The 19,297-nt window shown below is 66.4% G+C and overlaps 2 protein-coding genes across 3 annotated transcripts; both read right to left on the reverse strand.

The window, feature by feature from the left end:
* Positions 1-543: 543 nt before the first annotated feature.
* On the reverse strand, positions 544-3,269 carry C1QTNF8 (C1q and TNF related 8). Its single transcript, XM_019437376.2, has 3 exons — positions 3,141-3,269; positions 1,634-1,850; positions 544-1,146 (listed from the first exon to the last, which is right to left on the reverse strand). The coding sequence occupies exons 1-3, from the start codon at positions 3,252-3,254 to the stop codon at positions 596-598; spliced, it is 882 nt and encodes a 293-aa protein (XP_019292921.2). The 5' UTR covers positions 3,255-3,269; the 3' UTR covers positions 544-595.
* Positions 3,270-6,804: 3,535 nt separating this feature from the next.
* On the reverse strand, positions 6,805-13,244 carry TEKT4 (tektin 4). Of its 2 annotated transcripts, XM_019437373.2 has the most exons (6): positions 12,613-13,244; positions 10,188-10,258; positions 9,637-9,780; positions 8,906-9,128; positions 7,898-8,052; positions 6,805-7,117 (listed from the first exon to the last, which is right to left on the reverse strand). In XM_019437373.2, the coding sequence occupies exons 1-6, from the start codon at positions 13,144-13,146 to the stop codon at positions 6,901-6,903; spliced, it is 1,344 nt and encodes a 447-aa protein (XP_019292918.2). In that variant the 5' UTR covers positions 13,147-13,244; the 3' UTR covers positions 6,805-6,900. The 2 variants fall into 2 exon arrangements, with proteins under 2 accessions (XP_019292918.2, XP_019292916.2); XM_019437371.2 differs by lacking the exon at positions 6,805-7,117 and having other exon boundaries at positions 7,943-8,052; positions 8,416-9,128.
* Between the last annotated feature and the right edge of the window lie 6,053 nt (positions 13,245-19,297).

Genomic DNA, 19,297 nt, shown 5'->3' on the forward strand with positions numbered 1-19,297 from the left:
GCCCGTGTCACCCCCAGGAGGACTCTCACCCCCGGTCCAAACCCACACCCCGCCCTGCTCGATGCCATCCGGTCTCTGGCCTTGGCCCCCCTCTCACACCCTGGGATACGGCCTGCCTCTCGCGGGAGTCAGCTCTGAGGGGGCGGGATCTATATTTGACCCCCCTCTCCGCCTCCCCGGTGCCCAGCCAGCGGACGCTTTGTACATGTCCCCACAGCAGTGGTGCCTCTCTTGGCCCTTTATAGGCAGAAAAGATAGCTCCATCTCAAGGGCAGACCCCGCCCGCCCCGCCCTCCCCGCCCGCCCCTCCACGGCCCACCAGGCCCACCCCACGCCACCCGGACCGCAGGTCTCATCCCGAACTCGTTGATGTGAACGCTCGGTCGTGTCCCTCCCCTCCAGGCTAGGCCCCGAGTCTGTCTGGCTGCAGGCACATCTCTGGTGCTCTGCTCAGTGCCTGCATGCAGCTGATGCTCAAACAATGCAGACAGTCGGGCCTCAAAGACTGCCGGCGTGGCCTCTCAGCTCCGAAGGTGGGGTGTCTGGGGGAAGGGTGCTGCCGACGGCTGGGCCTTGGGGGGACCTCCCTGGGCCGCTAGAGCTCTGCGGCCGGCTTGACCAGGTGGCCGCTGAAGGTGATGTAGAGGTCGCCGGGCTCGCCGTAGATGGCATTGTCGCGGTCTCGGTGGAACAGGCGCACCCAGACGGCGTCACCGGCGGCCAGGGGCAGCAGCAGGCTCTGGGTCTGCATGACGCTGCGCTCGCTGGGCTGCGCGTACAGCACGGCCGTGGCCTCCCGGTTGCACATGATGTGCAGGTAAGTCTCCTTGTAGTTCCAGGTGTGCACGTTGAGGCTCAGGAAATAGACGCCGGGCACGGCACACAGGAAGCGGCCCGAGGCCAGGTCGAAGGCCCCGTCCAGGTTCACCAGCTCCGTGTCGAAGGGCACGGCCCGGAGGCCGTCGGTGCTGTGCAGGCCCTCGCGCCGGCCCACCGAGAAGGCCGCGTAGGCGCGCCGACATGCGGCGCCAGGCAGCCCCGCCTGCCCCTTCTGGCCCTTGCGGCCCCGGAGGCCCCGGGAGCCCGGCGGGCCCTCCTTCCCGCTCCTGCCGGAGGGACCTCTGACCCCCGTCTCGCCCTTCTCACCTGCAGGGGCACAGCGGAAGCCACGGGTCAAGGCTCGGGGTCCAGAGTCACTCGGGGCAGAGAGAAGGCACACCCCAAGGCGTGGCCGCTCTGGGGCCTGTGCAGATGGCCACGTGGGAAGGGTCTGACCCGGGCTTCGACGGGCGAGGGGCTGGGCAGCTGGAAACCCAGTCCAACCAACCTGCTGCCCAGGGCCCCAGGGTGAGTACTGCTGGAGCTGACCTCTTTCCAGAGGGGTCGCAGCTCGGGGACCGCCCCCACCCCGGGGGCTGGGCCTGGGGCGCCGCTGCGGGGTGGGTGAGCCGCCTGAGGGGCCTCGGGCCACCCTGCTCCCCGTCTTTACACAGCTGCTGGGAGTCCAGGGCAGGCCCCCCCAGGTGCCTTCCCGGAGCCGACTGGGGCTCTCCAGCCCCCAGTGTGCGGAGTCCTGCGGGCTCAGGGGTGTGGGCACAGGGGCGGGGGCGTGGGGGGCTCTGCTCACACTCACCTTTGAGAATCGACACGTCGATGGTAGGCCGCATGCGAGGCGGCTGCACCCACCGCTCCCCATCGCTCCTGCGGGCATAGGGGCCGGGGGCAGCGGGGGGCCAGGCGGGCGGGCAGCACTGCACACACGGCCGTCGGGGCGGCCCCAGGCTGGGCCAGGCCCCCCCAGGCAACACCAGGAGGAGCAGGAGGCCAGGGGCCGCTATCCGTGCCAGAGCCTGGGGGGGGGGACGGGGGGGTGTGGTGTCTGAGAAGAGGTGCCTCTACTGAGCCCCAAACTCCACAGCTGCCCAGGCTGTGCCCCCTTGTCTGGGAGAGATGGGACGTGAGGCCGGGACTGGCCCTGTGGGGGTGCCGATCGGGGCCTCCAGGGGCCTCGGTGGGCACCAGACAGGGTGCCTGGCACACACCCAGGCCTGGATGTGGCCGCAGAATCCTCAACATCACCGCAGGCGTCTGGTCGAAGCACCCCACCCCGTCCCAACGGGCATTCTGGCTCCTTCTCTGAGACACCCTCGCCCATCCCTGGGGCCCTGGCCCTGGCCCGTAGTAGGTGCCCTAACTGCCTGCAGTCAGAGTCCTGGCCCCCAAAGCCCCCATGGCTGGGGACCCCACACCTGGCAGATTCAGGGGAGCCGTCAAGGGGGAGGGATGCTCTGGTTCAGCTCTCCGGGGTTGCCACCCACCAGCGGGAAGGGCAGCCGGGCTGCTTGGGGAAGGGCAGGGAAGGGCCTCCGCTGGGAGGTGGGGACCGCGGCCCAGGTTGGGTGGGGCCCCACCCGAGGCAGTTTCCCCAGGGCAGGCTGCCCAGCTGGGCAGAGGGCAGTACCCACATCCTGAGCTGCCAGGGGAGAAGGGCAACTTGGGAAGCTCCCCAGGGTGGAAAAACCGTCTTGAATCCCCAGCAGGCCTGGGTCTCCCGCCTCTGCCTCCCTTCCCACAGGAGACCCTGCCGGACACCTGGCCCACCCATGCTTCCCCTGGCGAGTAGACCCTTCCCGGCCGGTCTCCCCACGGCTGCACCCCAGGGCAGATGTTTTGTAAGGGCGGGCGTGTGCGGTCAGGGCCCTCACTCTTCCCTGTGGTGCAACGCTGCTGAGAAAAGACCTGGGATCTTCCTTCGGGAAGCCCTTGGGGACTGCAGCCCAGAACAACTTTCTTCCTCTTGCACAGTGTGTCTGCAACCCACTCGCAGGAAGAACTTTCCAGGAGGTAGGGCCCCTTCCGTTTACCACCCCCCCACCCCAGAGCCCAGCAGACCCTGACCCACCCCCCTCCTAGCTGTGTTGGACCCTGCAAGTCCCCCCCGTAGAGGGACCTGATGGGAACCTAATGGGTGCCCTGGGGGATCCTGCTCCATAGACAGACCGGTGCCCCTTTGGCCCCCACTCATCCCTCAATGCCTGGGGTCTCGAGCATCGTGCCCCCCCCCCAGGCCCGCCCAGCAGACAGCCCACCCAGAGTGCCTGTGAAGACCCCCCCCCGCCCACCCCCAAGCTCCCGGTTACCATTTCACGGTCGGACACTGCTGCCTGCCTGTCTGTCTCCGGCGTCACTGCCCCAGAGGCCCGTGAAAGAACCCTTTCATGCTGCCCCAGGCACCACGGCTTCCCTCGGACCATCCAAGACCAACAAGCGTTGGGCCAGCTTCAGAGCTCCTGGGCCCGTTGCCCGCCACCCGGCCTGCCCCCTGCTCACTGTCGGCCGCAGGGGCAGTGCAGCCCTTCCAGGGTCCTCCTGCCTGCCCCTGTGACGTGGCTCGGGGGCCTGGGGCGTCTGGGTTGGCTGGGACTGATGGGTCGTGGGCTGGCCATCGCCTCCATCTGGGGTGCGGTGACTTGGCAGGGAGTCAGGCGGGCCAGAGCTGGGGCTCGGCGGAGTCTGGTGAGCGCCTGGAAGCCAAAGGGGGGGGACACAGACCAGGGCCACCATGCCTGTGCCGGGCCCACCTGGTGACGGGGACTGCCTTCCGTCTCTGGCAGGGGAGAACAGCGTCTGTCCCCACCTCCCGAGGTGCCGTCCCAGGGTCATGGTGCCCAGCAGAGCAGGAGACAGGCTGTGACCCCCGGTGGGGCCGTCGGCCTCAGCCCAGCCTCTCAGAACGTAAAGGACGTACACGGTGGTGCCCCCCGGTGGGAATGACTCACAGGGCCCCCCAGGCAATGCAGGAAGGGGCTGCACGCACCGTGAGCTGGAGGCCTGGCCTCGTCCCCGCTCTGGGTCTGGACAGCTGGACACAGGGCCCAGGGACAGGGCCGGGCGCCCTGGCCTCTGGGTGTGGGGACGTGTGATTCCCTCAGAAGCGTCCCGCCGCCCAAGCCGGCTGCCTGTCGGGGAGGCACCAGACTGGCCTGGAGGACTGATGGCTGGGGAAGGGGCAAGGACGGGGGAGAGAGCAGACAGAGGTGGGCCCACGGCAGGGGTGTGGGGGGGGAGTTCTGCGGGGCGAGGGGATGTTGGGTGTGAGGCTGTGGGTGGGGCTGCACCAGCTGGAGCCGGTTCCGGAGCTGACAGCTCACACCGCAGGGGGGGGGCAGCCACTCCCTTTGGGGACAGCTGTCCTCATCCCCGCCTGCAGGTGGCACAGATGGATGGGGGGGGTGGTGGGAGGCGAAGGCCGTGTGGGCCCCCACACCTTGTCAGCACGTGCTGGGAGCTGGCAGGCTTGGCTCTGAGACCAGGCGGCTCCCCCGGAGCCACTCGAGCGGCTTGTCACTTGGGCTCCCGCTTCCCGGCCCCACATCCTTGGGGGGAGCCCGCGGGCCCCGGGAAGGTCAGGGCACCCCCTCTGGCAGCACCGCTGTTGCCTCTGGGACACCAAGAGAAGAGCAGACGCCCAAGCTTTGCTGCTTCCTGTGTCCGGGCCTCAGTTTCCCCACCCGTAAAATGGACACCAATGGGCTCAGAAGGGGCCGGAGTCCCCTGTGGGGGATGGAACCAGGTAGAGCACAGCCACTGGGGGGCTTGGCAGGCTCCGGCCACACTGCAGGGCCCCAGTGTCCCTCCCCCGCGCCTCCCCTGACACCAGCAAGCTGGGCTGCCTGACCCCCCCCGAGGAGATGGCTGGTCACACTGTACCTTCCCTTGGGGGAGGGGACAGTGAGTTAAAATTTCCCTGCACTGGCGGGGGTGGGGGGGGCACCTCCTCAACGGGGGGTGAAGGGCCCGGAAGGAGTCCTGGGGTTCCTCTGGTCTGGGTGGGGTGGGGCTGAGCTCAGGTCCCCAGGACGCCAGCTGCGAAGTGTTTGCTTGGGTGCCCGTGGGCCTTGCCTGGGCTCTGAGAGGAGGTGGTCAGCAAGGGCTGAGGGTGACTCAGCAGGTGGCAGGAGGACCTGGACAGAAATAGCCTCCCCTGGACACGCGGCGGGACATCTCCGTGACGACGGGAGCGTGGCTGAGCGTTACGGCCCCGCGGGGTCAACAGCCCACAGGCGGCCACGGCGTCGCCCGCAGGGGGGCCGGGCTCCCTCATTGCCTCCCGCCCGCCGCAGCCCAGGAAGGCCACACTGTCCTGTGACTCGAGCCTGGGCAGCGGGACCGGATGGCCCCCGTGGTCCCCAACTCAGCAGTTGGCCCTCGCGTGGGGGGGTATGCGGAGTAGACCGAGTGCCCGTTACCACAGACTTCACTAGAAGGGGCCACGCAGGTGGTCCTGGGAGAAACGGACGTGGGCTCTGGGGCCAGACACACTGGGGTCCCTCACTCACCATGAGAGTGACCGTGTGGACTGGCTGCAAGGCTCCACAGACAGGAAACCTAAGGTGTTTGGAAGGAAGCCAAGGGTAAGCCAGCCGTGCCAGGGCAGCTCTGGGGCAGCAGGGGGCCTGCAGGGGGAGTGGGGAGGGGGCGGCCCTGTAGCCTCTGGAACATGCTCCTACCCCTACCCCCAACAGGCTCCCCCTCCCCAGAGGCAGACTCAAGTGCGGGGGCCCCGTGTGGGCAGAGGGGCCCGAGGGCGGGATGGACAGCAACCCTCCCGCTGCTGTGGCGGCCTGAACCAATCCTGCCCCTCCTCCCAGGACCCCAGTGTCCCGGCTCCGCCCTGGAGCCCCGCAGGGTCAAGGTCTCTGGGGGCTGCTGGAGAGGCCCAGGCTGCATGGTGGCCTCACCTCAGCCATGAGCCTGGCCAGCCGGTGGGGGGCCTGGACTCTGGAAAGCTGGAAAGCCGTCGTTCGGCGCCGGGGGGCCTGGTCGTGTGTCTCTACAAAGGGACACGATCTCCCGCCTAGAGACAACCACAGACGAGCCCCCAGCAGGCAGCCCCCAGGGGACCGTGCCCTCCCAGCCTGGAGCCAGCAGCCCACTTTAGAGATAATGAGCCATGCACCGCACCCCCCTGGCACTTAGCTTCCCGACAGCGGCCCCTGGGGTGGGGGCTGGGATGAGAAGGCCCTGAGCTCCCGGGGACACTGCCTCAGCCACGGGCGGTAACGGGCTGAGTGGCGGGTGTGTGCACTGTGGGGGTCATTATCTCCCAGGGCCCCGATGGATGCTTTCCGGAGAGTTCTGCTGATGAGCTACCCAGGGGGTGGGGGAGCTGCCTGCGGTGGGTGGGGTGGGTACAGCGGGAGGGGCTCCTTGCAAGGAGCCGTGACAAGGTGCTCGGGGTGAATGAGGGGCGCTGCAGTTGTGCCCAGAGCCTCCGACACAGGGCGAGGGATGGTGCGCGGCCAGGGTGACGGTGGGAGCCCTGTATCCCTGGACCTGCCACACCCCAGCCTGACTCACTCACTGGTTGAGCAGAGGCCGGACCGGGAAGGTGGCCACCCAAGGTGATCACAGGGGCTGGGAGTGGAGGGTCCCTCGGATCTGCCCCCTCCCCGGTGCCCACCCCGTGCCAGGTGGAGGTGGCAGGGAGAGGTCCATGGGTGTTCTGTGTGGTCATTGTCCCAGGCCCTGCCTGGCACCCTGCGTGGATGCTTGCAACCCGGGACCCAGCACCGCGGGACAGAGCTGCCCGGCCTCACGGTGACAAGTGCCAGGAAACATAGAGGAAAAAGTGCGGGGGCCGTGGTCATTGCTGGGAATGAGTGTTGTGGCATCCGTGGTGGCATCTCGGGTGGCCAAAGGGCCCCCATCTGAGCCTCAGGGGGCTCAGACGTGGGGTCCACAGGTAGGGCGCACCTGCCAGGTAGCAGTGTCCCGACTCCACCGCGAGCCACACATGACAAGTAAAAAGCTAATGTGCTCTTTATTTGAGGGGCGGGGGGGGACGGCCCCTTCCCCAAGTCCAGCCAGGCCACAGAGGCACGTGCTGTGGTGCCCTGCTCACTGGTAGCCGGCCAGCTGGAGGGTGGTGGGGTAGTGGGCACGGTGGGCCATGCATTTGTGACGGTCGATGAAGAGGCTGTTGGTTTTGACCACGATGTCCTTCTCCAGGCTCATGCGCGTGTCCTCCAGATTTCTCAGGGACTGCTCCGCTTCTAGAAGCTTCTCCTTCAGTGCCGCAAGGGACGTGTTCAGCTCCTCCACCTCGCTCGCCAGCCTGTAGGATTGGGGGAGGGAGGCGTGAGCTGGGGCCTGTGGGCCGGGACCCTCGAGACCCAGGAGCCCTGGTGAGGGGTCCAGGCCAAGATGCTGGGCCATAAAAGGACCCAAAAGTCCGAAAGGGACACCTGCCGGCAGCGTGGGAGTGGGCTGGGCCGGCGGTCCATCGGCTGCCCCTGCCCCCACCCCCCCCTGACCGGAGGGGAAAGGCTGCGTGGGCAGGACCCTGCGCGGCTGTGTTGAGCGACACCGTGCGGCGGTTACAAGCAATGGCAGGGGTGCGCGGAGGCTCGCGGTTCCCTTTATTCCTGGCGCCCGGGGTCCTGGAGCTGCACGAGGCCCCAGTTCGCGGGACGTGCTGAGGCCTGGGGAGGAGGAACGCCAGGGAGGACGGCCGTGCTAGTGCTCGAGAGGGCGACTGGTACTCGATAAGTTTGAAACACCAGAGACACGATCCCCGCGAGACTTCCGGCCAGGGGCCACGCGTTCCCGGAGGTATGGACGGCGCCCCGAGGCAGGGTGGGCCCGGGAGGAGCCTGTGGCCTCGCGATTCCTGGCCAGGGAGATTGCGCGGCACAGAGTGAAGGAAGTGCCACGCTGTCCCTGGGACTCGCAGCCCTGACAGAGCCCCGCAAGGCACGTGGTGTCTAGTCGTGCTGGGTGGGGGTAGGACGTGGGGACGCCCGCGTGTTGAGCCCCGCTGTGTTTCCACTGCAAGCCTGCAGGCTGCGGGGGACGGGCGTGGATGGTGGGTGGTGACCTGTCCCACGGCAGGCACCTGAACTGGGCGGTGTCTCGGCACAGCTCCACGTTGGGCCGGTGTGAGCGCTGGTATAAGCGGGTCTGAGCCACCTTCAGAGGCGCCTCCTTGTCCTTGATGGCCTGCTTCAGCGCTGCGACGTTGTGCTCCTGGTCTGTGATCTCCCGCAGCGTCTGCACAAAGGAAGGTCCCTGGGAGGGCCAGAGGAACCCCCACCCCGCCCGGCCTCCTCCCCAGCCCTGGGGCTGGGGCCACTGGGCAGGGGGGTGGGGCATGAAGGTCGGAAGATGCGTGTGGCCACCTCGGCCCCCACCAAGGGTACCCAGAGGTTGTCCAACAGCTGTGGCCTGAGCGCCCCCAGTCCTGCGGGTCACTAGGCCCCCAACCCTGGTCAAGAACCGGAAAGACTTGGCAGCAGCAAAGGCCATCCTGAGAGCCTGGGGTCAGAGCCCTACCAGGCCTGGCCACCTCCTGCCAAGGTACCTTCTCTCCTGTTCCTGCCTGACAGCCACCCCCAATGTCACCTGGTTTCTCACTGGCTTAGAGGGTGCCCAGGGAGGAGTGGGTGCCTTGCCTCTGGGGTCCCTCAGGATGGATGGAATGGAGGAGGGGCAGGGAGCAGGCCAGGTTGTGACCAGGGCTTAGTAGCCAGGAGCGGGGCTGGGCCAGAAGGAGCTTCCTCCCTCCGTTACAGATGCCCAGCTCTCGGGGCGTGGTCGGGGCGTGGCCCGGTATGGGCGGGCGTGGCCTGTACGTGTGGGCGTGGTCAGTTCTGGGGCGTGGCCTGAGCTGGGGCGGATGGCCTGTGTGGGCGTGGTCTGAAAGTATAGGCCTGTTCTGGGGCCAGGCTTGTACGCGGGCGGGCGTGACCCGTTCTGGGGCGTGGCTTGCGCATGGGTGGGCGTGACCTGGTGGTGCAGGCGTGGTCTGTTCTGGGGCGTGGCCCGGTGGTGTGGGCGTGGCCTGCTCTGGGGCGCGGCTTGTACGCGGGCGGGCGTGGCCTAGGCGCGGCTGGCGAGGCTTCACCTTGTGCAGGTGGTCCGTCAGCTTGTGGCGCGCGTCCTCCACCTCCTCACAGCGGCGCTCGAAGGCCGGGTTCACAGCGTCGCACTGCAGCCGCAGGTCCTCGGCCGTGTCCCGCAGGATGCTATCGATGAGCACCCGCAGGTTGACGGAAGCCAGGCGCTCGCGCTCTGCGCGGTACAGGTTTTCCTGGGTGAACCGGGCCCACGTCTCCGGCGTGGAGGCACTGCGGGAGGGGAGCGGTCCATGGTCAGTGGGGCACCTGTCAACGGCCGCGGCCCACCCAGCCCTCCCGCGTCTCCTGCGCCCCAGCACAAATCACCACCCCTAGCCCCCTCGCCGCCCCGTGGCCCCCGCATACTTTGGACCCTGCGTCCTCGCAATCTGCGTCCCCCGGCCTCCCGCGGCCTTACGCCCTGCACTCCTCCGGACGTGGCCCGCGGCGCGCGCCCCCTGCCAGCCGCCGTCCAGCCCAGCTCCTGCCTCCCTCGGTGTCCGCAGCCCTCTGGTGAACTGTGTGGTGCTGCGCCCTCGGGCAGGGACCCTGCACACCTGCCCGTCCTGGGAGCAGATAGAACTGGGCCTCCGTGTGAGGGCCTCAGGGGCCGGTGGGTCTCTGAAGGATCCCCAGCAGAGGGACCAGGAGCTGGAGCCCCATCTTAGCAGTTGCGGGTGCGTGGAGAAGGGGTTTATGAAGAGGGCCCCGGGGAGGCGCTGGGGCTGAGGCGGCCCACCTCTCCTCGAACTTGGCCGAGTGTGGGTGGAACTGCACCTCGGTGCTCTGGTTGTGGTAGTGGGCGCAGGTCTGGTCGATGTTGTAGGCCTCCACCTTGTCAGACCAGTCCATCTCACACGTCTCCTTGTGCTCCCGGTTCAGCCTGGGGTGGGCAAGGTCTGCGTTTGTTGGGGTGGGGGTGGGGCGCTGGGTGCCACCCCGAGGGGCAAGCACACCTCCAGTTCTCAGCTGAGAACCAGGACACCTCATCTGCCCAGGATGGGGGTCCTCAGGCTACCCAGGCTCTTACCTGACCAACAGTGTCCCGGCCCTGGAAAGCTGGCCTGGGCTCTGGATGCCCAGCCCCCAGGGCAGGCAGGAATCTGCCCCCTCCCCCCCACACACTAGTGGCCCCTTCCTGGCCCTGTACTCCTGGCTATGACCTGGGACAGGCCCCCACCTGTCTGAGACTCAGGGCCTAGTCACCCCCCCTTTCTTCCCAGAGACATCCCAAGGGGTAAGGAGACAGGGGTCATCCCGAGGGCAGACCTGGAGACCACCAAGACCCACCGGATCTGGTTCACGGCCTGCATTATGGTCCTTTTTAGGAGCTCCTGAATGTTCCGGATAAGCTCGGCCTCCTGGGGGAGAAAACCCCCACCCCTGGTGAGGATCTGAGGATGGCCAGGCTGGTATGGGCCCACAGTGAGCCCCTTAAATGCCCAGATCAACACCTGATCCTTGCTTGGGTAGCTTTGAGCCAGACCCCAGTCTCTTTCCTGGAAAATGAAGGCTGAGCCCAGCCCTTTCTCATTGGGTTTATTCTGGGCTTTTGAAAATTCTATTTGGTGTAGCACAGTGGTGTTTTTTTCTTGGGGGGGTGGTGAGTGCTTCTATGGGCTGGTGGGACTGTCACCTAGGGGCAGCTCCCACCTGCCTGGCACCAGCACCCTCTGGGCTCTAGGGGCCATCCCTGCAGCCTTCCCAGGGCACTGGTGGCCAGCAGCCCTCCTGGGACCCCGGCCCCTGGGAAGCAGGTCCCTTCCCTGGCTGCCCGTCAGGGCCTGGGGCTCAGAGATGCCCTCTCTTCCACTGAGAATACAGGGGGAAGCCCTGTGTTTCTTTCTGCTACTGCAATGGCTTTCTTTTCAGTGCACAAACAGCACCCCCCCCACACACCAATTTGGATTTTTGCCTCCCTCTGGCACTAAACCCACATATGTCAGGGTCTGTCCCTGGTTCTGTCTCCCTGTCTCTGGATCATTGTTGGTTCTTCACATTGGGGGGTGGGGGGGCAAGGCCTGGGACATGGGGTGTGGGGGGGGCGGGAGGGGGGATGTTTCTTGGCTCGGGGCAGGGGGGTTGTTGAGCAGCTGAGTGTGGGGCTGAGGCGGTAGGGGACCAAGAGGGGTTGGGGCCTGGGAGAGGGCCGTGGGGGGAGGGGAGGGACCCAAGGTTCTGGCCTGAGCTGGGAGAGCAGAGGGAAGCCCTGAGCCCTTGGACTGGCTGTTTGCCTGCCCACAGCCTACAGCCTATTCACAAGCCAGGCCCCCAGGCTCTGAGAGGTGCATGAGCTCTGCCCTGCCTGGATCAAGGGACTGGCCTGGGTGATTCCCTGCTGCCATGGGGCTGCCCCAAGGACAGATCCTGCTCAGTTTGGAGCAGGAAAGGCTCCTTGTGGGATGAAGGTGGCTGCATCGTTCACCCATCTACACTGCATCCTGGGCTGTGCCTCGATGTCCACCACGGGCACCAGGGTAGGGGGAGATGTGGTGGGCTGGGTCTTTAGGCGTTCAGGATCAAGCTTAATTTGCATGATCTAGGGTGGCCAAGAAGCCACCCAGCGGGTGCCAGGACCCAAGGGTGACCAAGGGGGCGCCCAGCGGGTGCAGGCATCATCAGGACCTGACTTCCTGGCCCTGCATGCATCCCAGACCTCAGGCCGCTGCCCACGGGGTTCATCTCAGGCACCTCCCCATCCTTCGGTGTGTGGGGGGGTCATCAGGGCTTGTGCATGGACCTGGCCAGACCCTCTCCTGCCTCAGTGGCCTCTGAGTGTCCCATCCTCAGGCAAATGCCCCAACAGACGTCCAGATGTGAATTCTGTCACAGCCTGGGCCCCACCTCACCCCAGGATGAGCTGTAATAGGTTGGGGGGGCAGTGCAGGGGCCCCGGACATGGGTTGTGTTGAGCAGATGAGCACTGAGGTCCAGCTCCAGCCCCCATACATGCTCAAACCCCTACGCTGGGACCTGCCCCCAGGCAGCATGTCCAAGCTGGGGCTCACCTTGCAAGGAGCCCAGCCTCACTCAGTGTCCACTGTGAGGACCAGGCTGTGGGAAAGTCAGACCGGGCACCCTCCTGGGGTCAGGGATGGTACCTCTGTCCTAGAAGGCTGGAGCCCTGACCTAGCCCTTGTTGGTTCTGGGGGGTGGACCTGAGCGTATGCTCCACACGTGTCTGCGCGTGCAAAGCGTTAGGTGCTCTAGGTTTTCCTGTGTGCGCAGAGGGACATGTGTGCCCTGAGCTCGTGCACGCCCACCTGGTACACAGGCGCCAAGGCCTCTGTCAGCCCGCGTCGCGGGCATACATGTGAACCCCCCCCACCCTCTGCCTTGTGTGGGTCATGCTCTCAGAAGGGTGACGGCGTTAGGGCCTGTGGTTCCGGGGTGGTGGTGGAAGGGGCGGGGTCTACGGTTCTGAGGCGTGGCCTGCGGTTCCGGGACGGTGGAAGGGGCAGGGTCTGGGGTTCGGGGTTGAGGGGGAAGTTCCGGGGCGGGGTCTGCTGCTCCGGGAGGTGGAAGCGGCAGATTCTGCTGTTGCCCGGCCTGGAAGGGGCGGGCTCTGCGGTTCCGGGGCGTGGCCTGAGTTGGGAGGGGGGGGTGGCTGGGTGGGAGGGACGGGGCCTGCAGTTCAGGGCGGGGGAACCTGCGGGAGCGGAAGGGGCGGGGCCAGGGGTTGTGTCGGGGGGCGGGGGTGGAAGAGGCCGCGCACCTTCAGCAGCTCGATCTCCACGTGGTCGCGGACGAGGTCCGGGTGCTGGCGGCGCTCGCGGCACTGCAGGTTGTCGGTGGCGATGGAGAAGGGCACGGCCGTGGCGTCCAGAGCGCGCTCCAGCCGCTGCTTCTGGGCCAGCAGCAGGTCGGTCTCGGCGTCCAGCTCGCCCACCTCGTGCTGCAGCTCGGACTTCCAGCAGTGCATGTCCTGCAGGCGCGCGCCCACCTTCTTGGTGGCGTCCTCCTGCGTGCGCCGTGCCAGCGCCTCGGTCTCGGCGGCCAGCTGCTGGCTCTCGTGGCGCTGCCGCTCCGACTGGTCGCGGTCGGCGAAGGCTTGGTGGTAGCGGGCATAGCAGTTCTGGAACCACTCGTCCACCAGGTACTTGGCCGAGCGGAAGCCGGCGGTGGCGAGGCCCGAGGACGTGTAGGCGCCCGTGTTCCGGGCCACGTCGTACAGCTTTCGGGGCAGCTCGCACGCCGGCACCGTCTGTGGGGTGGGCTGCTTGGTCAGGAGCACGTCCGTCTGCGCCATGGTGCCAGCCAGCCCCTGTGCCAGGGAGGGAAGAGGGCCGCTGGCACGGTCAGCAGGGCCGCTTGAGGCCGCTCTGTCCCAGCAGCAGGACGCTTCTGGTCTCCCAGCGACGAGTACACACTCGCCCTCCTGTTGCTGGGCAACAGGCCCCCTCTCCTGGAGCCCCTCTTAAAGGGCCAGGCAGGCCCCAATCCTACTCAGTCTGGCCCATGTCTGGCATCTGCCCAGACTTGCACCTGGGACTGTGGCCCGAGGCCAGACCCCCATCGTGCCCTCCTTGTCTTACTTGTCCCAGTGGGGCTCTCCCCTGGATTCCGCAGAGGGTGGACTTGTCTTTGATGAGGAGTTGAGTTCAGTCTCCAGTGGATATCTTGGAGCCCAAATTTCCACACGGGTGGAAGTGAATCCCGACAGTGTCCCCAAGGCCACCCAGGGCCAAGCTCATGACTGAGGTCGCGGGAGCAGGAGGTACACCTGGTCCTCAGAGCACATCAATCCCTCCGCCCCCCGCCCATCATGCGCCGGGGCGATGTCCAACGTGGCCAGCAGAGGGCGCCGTTGGCCGCTAAATGTTTCCGGGAGTCGGAGAGGGGGCGGGCAGCGGCTGGGGCTGGGGCTCGGGTGGGTAGGGAGAGGGTCTCGGCCCTTGGAGGTCTGACGCCCTGGCCCAGATAGCCCTCTCCTCTTCCCTGCCAGTCCCGCGGGTCGTCTCCAACAGCCCACCTAGCGGGACGTGAACACCGCCCCCCAGCACACCCCATGGCCCTTGTCCCTCCGCTTACACCACTGTCCCGTCCTAACTTGGGCCACACCAGCCCCGGACCTCCTCAGATACACCAGCCTTGGTTCAGCTGTGTACTTCTCCAGCGGCCCTGACCTGGGGCACCAGCCTCCCTTTGTGCCCTGATGGCAGGGGCCACGGGGTTCAGCATCTACACCACCTGGCACACAGTAGGTACCTCATAAATGTGGACCTTGGGGACAGCTGCCCCAGACCTCCCCCAACAGAGACTGAACCTGAGCCTGTCCTTGAGGGCAGGAGGTGAGGAGGGCCTCTCGGTGCCGTTTCCCCAGAGGGCACCCAGGATGGGTGGGCTTTGTCTCTGCCTTTTGTTTAGATCCTGCCTTTCACACACCATGGCTTTCTCCTGAGCCAGAGTATGGCACAGCTGTCTGGGGTGCGTCCCCTAAGAACCTACCGACCCAGGGATCTCACTGAACACAGGGCCAGAGCCAAGCTCAGGCGACCCTGGGGTGCAGGGCCATCCTGATGGGGTGTGTTCCCCAATGCAGGTGCTCTGGGGTGACCTGACCCTGCAGCAAGGCTGGTCCAGCAGGACTCGATTGAGTGGCCCTCAGTGGGGCCGGGCCCCCTACCCCAGACAGTATATTGCCGGGGAGGGAGCAACCGGTTCAGAGATCCCCAGGCCAGAGGCAGAGGGGAACACGCCCCAGGAAGCCTGCTGGCTTGGAGTCCGGCTCTGCCCCTGACCCCTCCGTGGCCGAGCAGGGGGCCCCGTGCCTGCTTCTCCCTCCGCAGAGTGGGGTTACGCCGTCCACCGCAAGGGGCTGCCGTGGGCACCGCCTGAGCGGAGGCCAGGAAATGGCTGGCCCGGTGCCCAGTGCTGGGAGTGACCGCAGCTCCCCACCCCTTCCCGCCCTACACAGCCTCCCAGCCTTGCAGGGTCTCTGGGCTTGAATCCTCAGTCAGGCCGATCGCCAGCGTGGGGGCTCGAAGCAGCGGCTGAGTGATGTGCAGGCTTATTGGATTTGTGTCTAAATTGCATTTGGGACGAGAAAATTGAGTCTTGGGACACACTGAGGTTCCCAGGGCAAGTACGTGCCGGGTGCCCCCTCCTTGGCAGTGTTCAGACAGCGGCTGGGAATCTGCGATAGGGTCAGGGAGACCCTGGGGCCCCCAGCGCCCCCGCTCCAGACTCTGCTTGCACGCCCCCAGGGACGGGGTGCTCCCTTCCTCCCAGGCAGCGCTGGAGAACACCCCCCTCAGGCGCCCCTGCCTCTGGCGTTGGTCCCGTCGCAAACCCTTACCAGGCCTGTGGGGGGCCTGGCCTGGGCCTGCAGCCCTTGGCCCTGATCCCTAGAGTGAATGGAGGAGAGGGGGTGGGGATGGCTGAGTAACGATGCCCTTCCCAGAGCTCACCTGGGGCTTGGATCTGGCTCTCACGTGACCCCAGGCAGCTAGTCTTCCTTTGCGCGGAGGGACACTGAGTCACAGGCAGCGTGGCGGAAGCCTCAGCACCAGGACCCCAGCAGAAAGGATGAAGCCCCTCGCAGGTGAGGGGCCTGGGTGGGACCCAGAGGGAGGGGGAGGCAGCCCTGACCCCTCCCCGCCAGGTCTCGGGTGTAGAGCTCCTGACCCCAGCTACGCAGAAGGGTGCCCCGCGTGCGGGCGGCCCAGGTGAGGCGCACCAAGTTCTCCATCTGCCTTCGCGGGGGCGGGGCCTGTGACCCCAGCCTGGCCCGTAGGTCTGGGGCCTGGGGTCCGGTCCCCATACAGGGCTTGCGCACAACGGAGTCGCTCTGGCACAAGTGATCTGTGCCCCTGACTCCCAGGGCCCGCCACGGGCACCACCAAGGGTGAGCCTGGCGAGAAGGGCCCCCCACCCCCTCCCCCGGCAGGGTCCAGCCCAGCCACGCCCTCCACCCTCCCACTCGCAGTGACAACTCAAGGAACTTTTCTTCCCGAGCTCCCCTGCCCGTCTCCTGGGGCGGGCGGGACTTTTATTAACGGGAGGATTTGGAGGGTCTCAGACAGCCCCGAGCCTAGCTGGTCACAGTCGCAGCAGATGCCGCCGGGCCGGTGGGCGTGGGGGGGCACCCCACAGGCAGGAGCGGAAGGGCACTCTCCCCCCTCCTGGGCCAGCAGCACAGAGTCTGGACGGGGCCCAAGAGGTGGACCAGAGAAGGGAGGCTCAGAAGGGGAGGGAGAGTCCCCTTGGCCGGGGCTTGAAGGGCAGAGTCCAGACCAGGCTGGGGCTCCTCCCAGGCCATGAGAGGGGGCCTTGGGCAGCTGTGGAAGTGCCCTTCCCGGGGAGGTGTCAGGCCTGTGCTACAGCAGGAGGGGACGAGCAGGAGGAGGAGGACGATGTGAGTGTGGACGGGCGTGCCAGAGGCCCGGCTGCCCGTCCAACGGGTCCGGGCCACCTCCCTGCACTTGGTGGGAGGGCGGCCGGCAGGCTGGGGGCTCACCCTCCCTCGGCTCCTGGGCCCTGAGCAGAAGGTGGGGACTCAAGATCGTGGAAGCTTCCCTGTGCGCCCTGCACCCACTCTGAGCAGCTGTGTCCCCTTCCAGGGCTCGCCCAACCCCTGGCAGCCTTATGGCCCACTCACCCAGGCGTCCCACCAGCACGGCCCCACTTTGCCATTTGAGGCTTTGGAGGTCATAGGGGTGGGCGGCAGATCTAGGCCACGGCACTGGAGGCTGCAGGGACTGTGCCTCAGTTTCCCCACCTGTGAGCTGGGGATAAGGGCAACCCCGCCCTCATGGGTATTTGAGAATGAAGTGACATGGTGTGTGGGCAGCTCCCGGTGTGGCCGGCCCTGTGCCTGGGCGCCCTGACCCCTGACCCCGACCTCATTCCCCCCGGGAGGCTCTCTGTCTGCATCACTTCCCAAGAGGTCCTTCCCGGGCACAGTCTGTGGTCTGTCTGCGGGGAGAGAAGGCTGGGAGGGCCCCCAGCCCACCCAGAAAAGCGCCTCGGGGGGGCTGCGAGCCGGACAACGTGCCCTTGGCCTTCGTCACCCCTGGGAACCTGCATCCTCCAGAAGTGTCTCCGGATACATCCGCATTAAAGGCGTTTTAGAAGAAGCTGTGACACTGCAGGGTGAAGTGAGCTCGTGGACCCCGTCTGCATGGCCAGAGGACCGTCCAGGAGAGCCCCGGCCACAGGACACCTTGGCCAGGACACGGCCGTGGGCACGGCCACACAACGACAGACAGGGAGGGAGGCCCAGACGGGCGCCAGCCCGCCGCCAGCAGGGGAGTGACCGGGAGAGCCGCCTGCCCCTCCTGCCATCCGCATCTGGAAGTCGGCAGCCGCGGGCCTCGAGGACTGTCACCGTCATTGCTGCCTTTTTATCCCAGCCCAGCACACGCAGCAGAAAACCTGCCCGGGTAGCGTTCGGTCTGGCAACGCTCAGTACATTCACAAGTTTGCACGACCGCCGCCTCTATCTGGTTCCAGAACTTTCTCATCCGGCAACGGAATCCTGTCCCCATCACCGGTCACCCCTCCCCTGCCCGCCCCTCCCAGCCCCAGCCCCCGGCCACCTCCACTCTGCAAATGTCTGGGTTTGCCTGTTCTGCCCATTCCATAGAAACGCGGTCCCGCGACATCAGCCCCCGTCACCTCTGCTGTCTCCGGGGCCCATCCGTGTGGCAGCAGGGGCTCCCTTCCTTTCGTGGCTGAGCAGCACCCCACGGCCGGGGTGGACCGCGTTCTGCGTATCCGTGCACCCGCCGAAGGACAGCCTTGTGTCTGTGGTGAACGTGGGCATACAAGTTTTTGTTTGAACGCTTATTTTCCATTCTTTGGGTGTGTTAACATTTTCATCTCCCGGACACCACGGAGAACCCCGAGAGCCCACGACTTTAGTGAGGGGCTCTTAACGACGGCCCGCCACCACCACACCCCCATCGACCAAGGCACGGAAGTTTGGCGCCCGGCGTGGGCGGGCTGTGTGCCCTGGCCCATCGGGGGAGCTTTCTAGAAGCAGTTTGTCGGGTGGCACTGAAGGACATAAGCTGTTCCTGCGTCCAGCCCGCAATTCTGGTGCTTTAAATCCAGCCCTAGAATGCAATGGCAAATAGGGGGCATTTTTCAAAGGAGAGGAAAATGTCACCATACCAAGCAACTCAGCAGTGAGATTTGTAATCAGAACAAGGAGGAAAGGGGCCAGACGACCAACAGTGAGCAGGATGAACCCCTGGGAAGGTTCAGCTCCGTGGACTCAGGGCATCTGGGGTCTGGGACGGCGCTGAGACGTGTCCACGAAACAGCTCGCTAAGACACGCAGCACAGAGCCGCCTGCCTGGTGCTCTGATTACCGCGTGGTGAGTACAAGGCTCTGCTGTCCTCAGGGAGTGAGCTCCTCGTCCTCGGAGGAGTTCAAGCAGCCACGCGTCAGGATGTAGCGGAGAGTGCTGGAACCGGACGGGCTGTCCGTGATGCCGGAGTGAACTTGAGCCCCACACCCAAGGATACCTCGGGGAGGGAGGGCCGCCTCCAGTCCCCATCAGAGATGAGTCCCTGAGAGCTGGACCCCGTCTGCCCACCCCGGGGAATGGCGGAGGGATCAGGGAGGGTGGGTCAGTCACAGAGTGGCCGTCGTCCCTGCTAGATGTCTCCTCGCCGCCGACCGCGGGGCTTGGGGCCCTGGCAGCCGGTCCTGTGCACACGTCTTCCTTGCTCCCGTGGAGCACGTCCCCCGCCGGCTTCTTCAGGGGTCCAAGCAGCTGCTAGGAGAAGGCGCCTCAGGTGCAGCAGGCCCACCTCGCTCTGCTTAAAGAGACCTCGGTGCGGACGCTCCAGAAAGGGGCTGCTCTGGGCCCGCTTGGCTCTGTGAGGCTGGGCACCCATGCCCTGCAGCCTGCCCACGCCCTGGTCCCTCCTGGCCTGGTCCCCCTCTGGGCACGTGGAGCCTGAGAGCCAGGGCTCCCGTCCTGGGGCTCCAGCGAACGACCCCCAGCAGGTGTCTGGCAGAACCCCTCACGGAGCCCGTGCGCATGCCCACACCCAAAGAGCCCCACTCCAAGCCTCCGTCGGCCCCCATCAGCACCTGCTGGACGCTCACCCTGGGGGTGCTGTGGGTCCCCAACTATGATGAAGAAACACACAGAGCTGTGAGGTCACCCCAAGGTCACACGGCAGGGACCAGAAGACTCCAGAACCTTCTCCCAGGGTTGAGGCCGGGGCCTCTCTGGGCACAGCTGTAGGGGCAGTGCCTGCCCTGTTTTAAACTCCCCGGCCTTCTGGGGGTTCAGGGGTGCAGCTGCGCAGGAGCTGAGGGGAGAGGCTTGGGCCGGACCCTCCCCAGGAGCGGTGGGCCGGCCGTGGGCTGTCCACTTCGGCTACAGCATGGCATTTCACTTCTGTCCCCAAAGGCAATTTTCACATCCGGAATTTCAAGG

The sequence above is a fragment of the Panthera pardus genome, unplaced genomic scaffold, assembly GCF_024362965.1.
Source record: "Panthera pardus isolate Hobbes unplaced genomic scaffold, ASM2436296v1 HiC_scaffold_4, whole genome shotgun sequence".
NCBI classification, from domain to species: domain Eukaryota; kingdom Metazoa; phylum Chordata; class Mammalia; order Carnivora; family Felidae; genus Panthera; species Panthera pardus.